We start from the raw sequence: 11,072 nt of genomic DNA on the forward strand, positions 1-11,072 counted from the left end.
TTCTTGAAGTTATATGATCTCCAGTACATTACCTGAAGCAATTTCCCCCTTTCACATAGCAAATGGTGCCAATTTCGATCCTCATTTATTAAAAATCATCTGATATTTAGTTTTTTTACAAGAGAGTACACCTATTATATTATGTGAATGTTCACTTGGACAAACCTTTTGATTTGGTGAAGTTATATGCTTTCCAATATGGTACACTAAGCAATCTCCCCCCCTTCCCATAGCAAAATGTACCAAATTAGATGCTAATTTATTTTAAAATATCACCATTCTCTCACAAACACATGCTTATGGGGAAATTTAGTCTCCAATTAGCCTACCTGCATGTCTTTAGACTGTGGAACCGGAGTACCCAGAGGAAACCCACGCGGACACGGGGAGAACATTCCAACTCCACACAGAAAGGCCCAGGCCTCAATTCGAACCGGGGATCGAGAAGCGTTGGATGCCGTAATCTTGTTGCTGTGAGGTGCTCTGGGTGCTATACCCACTACACCCATTACCCATTGACAGTGCGGCCCTAAACTGCAATACATACATTTTATTGAAATTTAAAACAGAATTGTGGTACAAAAGGTTTGAAATTCAGATATATAAAGAGAAATACAGTATTTTGCAAATAAAATACAAGGTAGCCACGTTGTAGCCTACAAACATCGCTGTTTCTCTCCACGAGCCGTTTCATTGACTGCAAACGTAGCACATGAATGCGCTAACGTAATCACTCATATATTTGCGCAACAAAATTCGAAGTGGCGATAGCTTGACCGTAGTTTTTTGAAGTAGTAATAAATTGATCATAGTAAGTCAGAAATCGGGCTGCAGAATTCTTGGGCACAGATTCAGGTCTGCGATTTTTCCTCAGCTCTCGATGAAAGTGACTTGAACCCAACCAATGAGTGAAGACAGAAATTTAGAATAAATATATGAATCAACAAATAAATAATCCCACTTTATGTTTGTGGGAAATTGAAAATCAGTTTCATTTGAGCTCTGTTTCTCATGTCCAGTCAGAAAAGCATTGACCGTGTTAATCTTTAACAGATGCGTGCGATCCAGTGATGGCGCTAGCTTGTTCGTCTGTGTAGTTGGTGGTAGGTCGTGATTTAGGAGGGACAAACTGAGCGAAATCTGCTTCAAATAAGGGTTGGAATTAATATAAATAAATAAAAATTAGACAACTGTAAGGGAGTGTGAATTGTGGAGTCATTGTATTGACTTAAATGGACAAGCTAAAGAAAGTTTTGAGTGGTCAAGATGGGCAAGATGACGACGTCAACATACTACAGGTATTTTAAAGCTGTCTTGTCAAGATGTGGGCTATTAATCAGCGTACGGAAATCAGCATTGTAGCAGACTGTGTTTACTAGAAGGAAAAGGGTTGTTGCCAACAAATAACCATATGCATTGTCAGATATTATATATTTTGCATTGCGAATGCAAATGTTATATTTTGCACATAAAATTGTTATTTAATCTCCCATTTTAGGCAGCGAACGAGGCCTCCAGGCTCGGATGGGGTACACGTGTGAAGGGGTTCATTGCATGTTTTGCTATTGGGGTGGTATGTTCTGTATTGGTAAGTACGGGTGGCGCCCGGCGACTACTTGTTTACCTTTGCGTAATGTTTTTTATTTATTATTAATTAATTTTTATTTTTAAATTCTGATTTGGTTTTGATCAAGTCCCGCAGAACCGCATCAGAACCGCAGCCTATTTCTTACCTAGTTCTGAGGTAGGTTACTGTGAATGCGAACGAAATTGGTTTAGTGGCCTGGTGTGCTTTGTACTCTTAAAATTACTTGCGTTCTGCCTTACCCGCATCTCGCCTACAAGAAATGGGGAAATTACTAAACTGGTATTATTTTATTGTGTCTATTTCTGAGTGGACTGTTGTCTGGATCTTTATCTACAACAGTAGATAAATGTGGCAGGAGGTCGGTGGTGTATTTTAAATCTTTTAAATGCATTGTTTGTTGAGCTGTTATGAGTGGTGGAGTGATATGTTACAAGTCTGAACTTCATATTTTAGGGAGTATGCATGCTGTGGCTTCCCAGAATTGGACTAGTTTTGTTCGTTGTCTTTTACACCTTGGGCAATTTTGCCTCGCTGACCAGGTAAGTCTCATTAACACCCATTGCCTAGGCCAGACAGACCACCCCAGTGGTTTAATCTCGTATACTGTATTGTATCAATCTGTCTGGAGGATTTTTATAATGATTCCAATCGGCATACTTTATTGTCATTTAGCAGACGCACAACATGTTTCTTTTCTTCCTAAGGTATAATCATCGTAATTTGTAAGGTGTCATTTTGACATGTTTTATGTGCACGTTCCACGTAGCTGAAATCGTGCAGACAGTTTACATTAAGCAGATTTTTTCTCCGCACACAAAACGGTCTGTAATAAAAAGAAAACAAGCCCACCATTCAGGAATTAATTCTTAGGTGAAGAGGAGCTCTCACGTTGCAGGTCGTCAAAGCTCTGCTGAAAATCTCTTTGATGCTGCCCCTTTGATCCTTCAGTACGATTGATAAAGTGACTCATCTGAAATCTCCACATCGCAAGATATCTACAAGTGTACTCAATCAGTTGTCGCTGTTGCGCATGCCGGGATGATTTTTTTTTAAATTAGTTTTTATTTTTAACTGCAATTGCTTGGATAGTGTATCCTGGAAGTAGGATACTTTTCAACTCCTTTTCACGTTTGATTAAGGGCACATTCTCACCTATATTTTGTTTGTTGCTTTGGTCCGAATCACGGTAAAAGGGATAGGTCATTTTCAGGAGTTATTTTGGGTCCAGACAGTTTTTGTGCGCAATGAAGGATATTTTATTTGTTTACTGGGTTTCTCGCTACCTGCTGGCTTCACAGTTGCAGGTGTGGTTTGTGGTCATTCAGTGGTTTGTGGTCTAAAGCAAATAATAAAATAAAAATAGGCTTTGTATATCAACATTACTAATAGGGAAGTGAAGTGATTGCACTGCTTGAACTGAGAAGGAAAGGAGAATGAGTGTGATATGAAAACTGAATTCTATGTTTATAACTGTGATGAAAGGGTACAATATACAACCTCTGGAAACATAAAATGACACTACAAGCTGTAAAGCTGGCAGGTCATCTGTAAGTATGTAAAATGTCCTTCATTAGACGCAAATCATCTGGGCCAATTGAACACATACATTAAAACTGAAATGATATTTAAGAAACCAGAAAGTGATCTCTTTCTGTAAGTGATACTGTTGCATTCATTGGGATTGGTTTGGTTTCCCACTACCAAATTTCAATCAAACCACACATTTTAAACAAATGCAATGCTGTGTTGCAGCTCATTTGTGTATAGGACAGGGTAAACTCAAAAGATCAGATGTGATTTGAGAGACTGAATGATTATCAGAGTTCATAGTGTCATAGTATCCAAAATCACTGCTCAATCAGTAGTTATCTACAGTATGTGTGGACACACATTCTTCTTCTGTAAGGTAAAAAGGGTTTCATTAAATTTAGCCTTTTATAAAAAAATTGTTACATTTAAAATAGCATGTTAGCTGTGTGATTAAAATATGTTCCCTTAAATGGTTTTAATTCTGTTCTGTTGCATTCATGGACTTTGATGGATTGTTGTTAATATAATAAATAATACAGATTTTATTTTAGCTAGCAGGTGACATCTGCCCCAACCCGTGATGCATAGCATATTTTGACACTGATGAAGGTGCTTTGGCCTGAAACACATCAGTTTTTATTTTGCCCTTGACTGAATAAAATATTCCTAGAAGAGTGCTGTCCTTAAGGTTTATTCATTCATAGCATATTTTGGGTTGGGGTTCCTGTAGTTAGGCCAAATTATGTTCTCACTAGGAAAGAACAGCACCTTGGTTCAAATGTAAGGGAACTGACACCACCTCTGTGCGGTTGTTTGGTGCGCACCCAAACAAAATGTCACCAGCCTAAACAAAATGCAGCTAGGGATTATTGGGGTTAATAATGGGTTCAGTTTGTTTTTGGCTAATAATGGGTGAAATCTAATTTATTGGTCTTGGCTAAGGTTACGGGATATATAATGGGCAGATATTATGTGCTAATATGATGCAGCAACATGCATGCACCAGACGGAAGTAGAATCAGGTGTGCCAAATTACGGTTGAAATGAAAACCTACAGGACAGTAGAGCCATGTCTGAGTCAGCACACTTGCCCACCATTGAGTATAAGACTTGTATACTCAATAGTAGGGAAGTGCGTTTATTCGGACACAGCCTAGATCTCCAGGAACAGGATTGGGCATCCCTGTCACAAGCAACGCTATAAAGAGATTCTTGGTCACCAAGCTGATCATCTCTGCATAATACTGAAGTAAGCAAGTTGAAATATTTCGTTCTACAAATTAAATTTGTTGGATGCTTCCTTTGTAAGTTGACAGCTGTACTCATCTACTTCTTCAGTGGCTGTGGGAACTTGGTTGCAGTCTGTATTTGTGCTATAATGTAAACGGTGAGGTATCAGCTTTAGTATTGGCTGGGCTGTGGGCAGACAGGTCTAGATGCCAGAGAACTGAGCTGCTGTTGTTTGGTTCTTTTTCTTCAGCACAATGTTCCTGATGGGGCCTGTAAAACAGCTTAAGAAGATGTGTGAGAAGACCCGGGCACTGGCTTCTGCCATTATGCTGGTGAGCACACGCTCTGTACATCAGACGGGCTGCTTTACCCTGACCTGCCATCAACTTTTACACAGAAACTAGCATTTCACTGGTAGGGAAAACAAATGTTTCTTTCTTAGATCTTGTCTAAAAACTAGTTGTCGTGCCAAAAATAAACAATATAATGTATTATTTAAAATGCATTTATGCTGTATATATTTTTTGAGGCAAGCAAGTAAATTAACCAATATATCGTTGATATAACCAATACATTACATTTAACACATTACACGTGTGACAAGATGATAGGATGAAAATGATTGTTTGGAGTTACTGGTATACTTATCTGTCCCTGATGGACGATACTCTGGAAGCTGGACTTGGCTGAGAGCAGAGAGTGACGGGATTCATAGGGTGTGGGTTCAAAAGCTCTGTTTACCAGCTTCAGTCCCAGCTGGGCTCTCATAGGCAGGCTGGCCATTCCAGTGGGTAATTGGGTAATTCTGGGCCTGCCAAACCCAGAGTACACTGCTGGGAACAGCCAATCATCCAGGAGGGGCAGTGTCAACCACCTGGCAGGTTTCCACCATGTGGTGAACAAACAACAGGGAGGTGGAGGGAATAACTGTTTTACTACTGATACAGTTTCTCTAATGTATAAACTGTGTATGTTTATGTGTATGTGATTTATTATTCTGAGGATCCCAGGTATTCATGGGTGTTAAATGCAGTGTGTGTTACTGTTTAGCAACAAATTTTATGGCAAAGCACTTCCTTTTTTTAAGTCTTTGCTTTCCCAGTAATTTTGTGTGTGTATATATATATATCATTTTTTTTCTTTATAGACCTGCTTTGCTTTGACACTCTGTGCTGCCTTTTGGGTGAGTGAATATACAGTTAGTTTCTGCCCACTGAGTTCATTGGTATGATACGCATTGCTGCTTAAATTGTGTGAGCTCATACACGTCATGTTTCAGGCATTCAGGGCCTTCACAGAGGTCAGTAACCTTGTTTGCATAAGCTGGCTTGGTGCACTGTCAGAACTCCTTCATTTCAGTGTCCAACTAAATTCTGTCGCATTGCAGCATTTTTGTGATCAGTTTTTGTATTTCTGTTGGTTATCTGATGCAGTGGAGCCATTTGTACCTCCCGTGGTTCATAGAGTTTTTGTTTGGTTGTTCAAAAATGCAGTTGAGTATAGCAAAGCATCACATTATCGTAATAACCTTTCAGGACCACTAATAGACTGAGCACAGTTTTAGAAAGTCTGCACGCTACATGAGGGTAAAAGGGTTTCTGTAATGTAAATTATGCCAAAATGGCAGTTAAATTGACACTGAACATTTCACTGTTTAACTCAAGCAGAGTTCGTGCAAGTCCAAGAGGTAATCAACGTGCTCTGTCTTAAAGTCTACTCTATTAGAGTTGGGTTTTAAACTGAACATTCTACTGTGTGGCTAGTGTGTGGCAGTTTTGGGGAATGTTTGGACATGGCTGTAATAAGGTCAAGGTCCAGGTGGAAAGCTGTCTCCAGTATACAGGAGAAAAATACCACAACCAGCCAGCCAGGTGTTTAATGAGATTAGTTTCTGTGGGAAGGGGAATTAGAGGCTACCTTTAGTTTCTTATGGCAACAAATGTCTGTATGGTCTGCGCTGTTTTATGTGAAAGTGGTTGGTTTTGACGCACAAGCAGGGACGCCTATACGCGCTCATGCACGCATGCATGCACACACAAACAGTAATGATTAGATCAGTAATTAATCTGTTCTTTCCTTTGTTTTAATACGACACATCCTTATGTCATCAGTGGAAGAACAATGGACTTGCTCTGCTGTTTTGCATTTTGCAGTTCTTGGCATTTGCTTGGTGAGTAACAAATGGGTTTACTGTGAGTGATTTTTAACTGTTTGCATTCAAAGCCATGTTTTTGGTACAATATGATATTTACTCCGTCAGTTAATGTCAAAAAAGATTAAATCATTTAATATTTAATTGTCTGAACCTTTTAATTGCCATAGATTTTTGCACATTTTTTCTTTTTAACGTATGTATGAGAAATAATCGTACATAATTGTCATACTGAAGGTTATATTTGTATGAAGATTTGAAATGGCAGTTGGTAGCACTGTTATCCCTCTTCCTCTCTGTTGCTGTGGTCTTTATCCTGCCTGGCTGTTTACCTATGGGGCAGTGACCCAGGCAAAGATCACAATACCAGGGAAGCATACCTCTGGTGGCCATGGGGGAAAACAGGGAGGCCTATTTCCCCATAGATGGCTTACCAGAACATTACAAAACATCCAGAAGTAACTGGAAAAAATATTCCTATTTGTTAAGCTTTAGCCAAGTTGAGGGCAGAGTTTCTCTCACTGGGCTCAGTAAATACTCTGGCCTTTTGGTCAGTTTAAGTTGATCATGTGACGAGAGGTCAGATGGCATTTAAAGAAAATCCTGCCATTCTTCTCTACTGTGCAGTCTCATGGCATTGTTCATCTTAAGGCTTGTGTTTAAGAATGGGTTGTGAGGTCGGCTGCTTCATAGATGATAGCAGTAATCATTTCTGATAATTTAAGCCATGTTTTTTTTTGATTGCCTTCATGTATGGTGAAGTTTAACAGCTGTGAAATTGTCCTTTAAGTAGATGAACCCCCTGGGTTCACATCTCATTTATTGCAGCATTTACTCAGCAGATGTTTTTATGTAGCTTTCCTTTTGTATGTTACCATTTATACTGCTTCCTGCTAAAGCAGTTCAGGAGGGAGTTAGCATCGTTGCTTAATATTTTCCCTTACCTAGCTTTCATTTTACATGTTAATCTGTGCTATTTCTGTCCTCCACCTGAAGGTTAAGAACAGTTCATGTGCTGTACTAGAAACAGGTTCATACATACAGATCTCGAGGAAAATTAGGGAATTCAAAGTTCCCACAATGCAATGCTTTCCTTTTTTATCATTTACAGGTATGGCCTATCCTACATCCCTTTTGCAAGGTACTTTTAAAATATATTTTGCACACACCTTTGTCTTCAGTTTTCTCTAAATTGGCTGTAGCAGGCATCAGTATGTAAATGATACAATTATAATGGCATAGTGAATGTATTTTTTATAAACCACAACATTTATTTTTGAGGTTTTCAACCACAACAACTGGCGGCGGGGACCATTCCGCCCTTCCTTAATAGTGGATATGACTTTTTTCCCCCACATTTGAATAAATGTAATCTGGTTGAATTAAATAGGCTTAAATTAGTTGGTGGTCACAGTACCTATGAACATGTAGCTACGGTATGAGAGCTTTTATCCACTAATGGTGGATGGTATAGGGTCCAGAGTGAGAGACCTGTTACAGATCCCTCAGCTGCAGCAGCATTAGCAGGGTCATTTCAGCACCAACACCTGCAGCCTCTCTGAAAGGCCTAGAATTAATGCTTGCATCTGCGTTTTATTATTTATATTTAATGCCTGTGCTGCTATCATTTACTTATGAACATCCAAGTGACCATCACTGACATTGTTGCATACATGCAAGCCACTGTCATTAATGTTTTAATGTAAGCTACCATAACTAACATTTAAACATGCATGTTACAACGTAAACTGTCGTTTGCATTGCACAGTCATCGTTTACATTGTACCTGGCAAGGTTCTGTCATTTACTTTGTGATGTACGATTTCACTCACAGAAATCAGTTCTGTTGTGTCTTAATAAAATATGAGCCAGTATAACTTGGAAGGACCTACCCTGGGTAAATAAAGGTAAAATAAATAAAATAAAAAGGATGTTTTGTTTATGAAAGACGGTATATATTAAAGCCTGGATGTAGCTGTTGGCATGTGATAGATCCACTTTAAAATACTTTTCCTGTTGTTTTGCAGAGATGCGGTGATGAAGATGTTCTCCGTGTGTCTGAAGTGAGGAGGTCTTCTATGAGCTCACCGGGCCCATCTCTTCACAGCTCAGTCCCTGCTTTTTGGGGTGCAGAGCACCCTCTTTTCTTTCTGGCACAGACTCTCTGTACAGGTGGCACTCCAATGGGCCCATCTCCACCTTCCAACACCAAAAATAAAAAGGCTTCATTGTGCTCCCCCTGCCACGCAGTGCCATCCTGTTAGGCTTCCAAAATGTAAATGCCTGTTTTAGGTTGAAAATTTGGAGATCCAATCTTCTGTAACAAGACTGAACTTGTGCATTCAGATTTTTGGTTATGTCACAGCTTCTGTTTGGATTTGCAGTCGTGTCACCTCGTTCACCAACCCAACGGCGGATGAGCTTGCGTTTGTGTATGTGTAACGTGCTTATTTACTCTCCTGGTCAGTGTTTTATATTAAGTGTCACTTGGAGGACTGTACAGCAAGGCCATAGTTCACGTGTACATGATTGCAAAATGTAGTGTATAGTCATTTCTGTTGAGTTAGTGTTAAGAGGTGGTATACCAGTCTATCCTCTTTCAAATGCCTTGCTGTGATAAACATCCAGCTAAATCAGCTTAATGTACGGTAGCTAAGGGAGTTTGGTAAAATCATTTTCATGGTTTCATTTTAGGTGAGAGAAATTGCATAGGTACAACTTCAATGTAGATACTTTTCCATTAATGTTATATGAGCCTTTAGAAAGCAAGGGTGATTGCAAATGGCCTTTTGAGGTTTAAACAATGTAGAAAGGGAGCAAAAATAAATATTTAATCACAATTTTTTACATATCCAAATTGTTACTATAAATAGTGTACACCCGCGGACAGCAACCATGCCATAGCCCATTCAGTGATGCGTAGAATGCAGAAAGAATTAAATTACTACACCGCTTATGTACACCCTGTGGTGTAATTCTTTGGTTCCAGTGCACAAAATTGTTTTGTATTTATCCTGCTATACAGTTATCACCAAGGGGAAACTCCACCCTAATTAAATGTTATTGTATTTTACTGACCCTTCCACTGTTGGAAGGTGTACAAAAATAATATTCATAGTTTTTGTTGTCTAGATAGCATACTTGCTGCATCCTTTACTCTGCTGTATGTTGCTACTTAATTCAGAGTGTGTGCAGCTGCCCAAGTGAAGCAAAACGCATCACTATTTTTTTTCAGGATAGGAGATGGTTGTCAAATTGCTGTCGTAATTGCCACATTTGTATTGGCTGCATTAGTGGTCAAATCAATTTACCATCAATAACTGATTTTAAGATGTCATTCCCCCCTTTGATTCAAATAAGATTTTTAAAAATGTTTAATTTGGTAATGGATATCATGCTGGAAATTCATCCAGGTTCTCCTCTGCATTACAAAACAAAGATGGAGTCGGTCATACCTTATTACTTGCTGCTAATAAAGGAGGAATACCTTAATTCATACCCAGCTTACAAAATGTTCTCTCAATGTTACTGGAATGTTTTGTCAGTGTCATACCATTGCCACTACATGGTGGCAACATTGTGAGAATGTGTTAACTGGGTAGTCACTGCCCTTAAACTGGATTAATGGCTATTATTCTGTTAATAGGAAATATTCATGCCTTTTAAAAGCTCCTGGCAAGCAATGTTTCTTGCATATTAAGGGTTTAGTTACAAGATGAAGATACTTATGAAGGTATACTTACATTTCTCCCCCAGATATGTAATGGGGGGGGGGGGGGGGGGGGGCATTTCTATTCTGTAATGGATATTTATTTCAAGTTTACTTGTAATTGACATTCCACTAAACAAATGACCCCTGGTGGTTAATATATAAATCTTTATGCACTTAAAAAAGACCAAAACCATATCCTTCTGTGCAGAGCAATATAAGAACTTTGTCAGGATACAAAAAAAAAGAAAAAATAATTTGAAATTTCGCATCTGAATAAAATGAGCTTAATGTCAGTATTCATGTTCTTTGCCTATTTATGGGTAACTATTTTGGATACTTATTTTGATTCCACAGGGGATTTAATGCATATTCTCTTCTTAATCTGTGCCTCTGTACCACCTCACTGTGCACTGTGTCTCTCCTAATACGCTGGCGCCTGTAATCAGACCCTGCTGCTCAACTGCAGGCAGTGGCCCTTCTCTAGCTTAATTAGTATCAGTACCGAGACGCACTGCCATAATTGTGGGGTTATGGTAATTAATACTGTAGCTTTCATTATGCTGTATTCACGCTGGTCTTTGTGAAATGTTTTATCAGAGAGGAATTAATGATGCGGTGTGTGCTGAGGGGAAAAAACATTCATTCCCACTAAGGTGTACATTTCCTTACAGTCTTCTTATTGTCATTAAGCTCCCTCAGTTTTGATGTCTTCAGTCAACAACCCCTCATGACAATGACATCAGAACAAATGACCTTTGCATTAGGAATCTTTTTTTTTTCTTCCAAGTTTTAAAGTTCGGGTCCAGTTGAATCTCCTGATTTTTTGTGCAGTCAAACAATAAATAGGCACTTGTCCCCTT

The 11,072-nt window shown here is 39.0% G+C and overlaps 1 protein-coding gene across 2 annotated transcripts; it reads left to right on the forward strand.

Moving 5' to 3' along the window:
• The first annotated feature begins 861 nt into the window (after positions 1-861).
• sft2d2b (SFT2 domain containing 2b) lies at positions 862-11,072 on the forward strand. Of its 2 annotated transcripts, XM_064327031.1 has the most exons (8): positions 863-1,298; positions 1,499-1,588; positions 2,042-2,127; positions 4,599-4,680; positions 5,496-5,531; positions 6,460-6,518; positions 7,612-7,641; positions 8,528-11,072. In XM_064327031.1, the coding sequence occupies exons 1-8, from the start codon at positions 1,233-1,235 to the stop codon at positions 8,565-8,567; spliced, it is 489 nt and encodes a 162-aa protein (XP_064183101.1). In that variant the 5' UTR covers positions 863-1,232; the 3' UTR covers positions 8,568-11,072. The 2 variants fall into 2 exon arrangements, with proteins under 2 accessions (XP_064183102.1, XP_064183101.1); XM_064327032.1 differs by lacking the exon at positions 5,496-5,531 and having other exon boundaries at positions 862-1,298.

This window comes from Anguilla rostrata, chromosome 3 (assembly GCF_018555375.3).
Source record: "Anguilla rostrata isolate EN2019 chromosome 3, ASM1855537v3, whole genome shotgun sequence".
Lineage (NCBI taxonomy): Eukaryota > Metazoa > Chordata > Actinopteri > Anguilliformes > Anguillidae > Anguilla > Anguilla rostrata.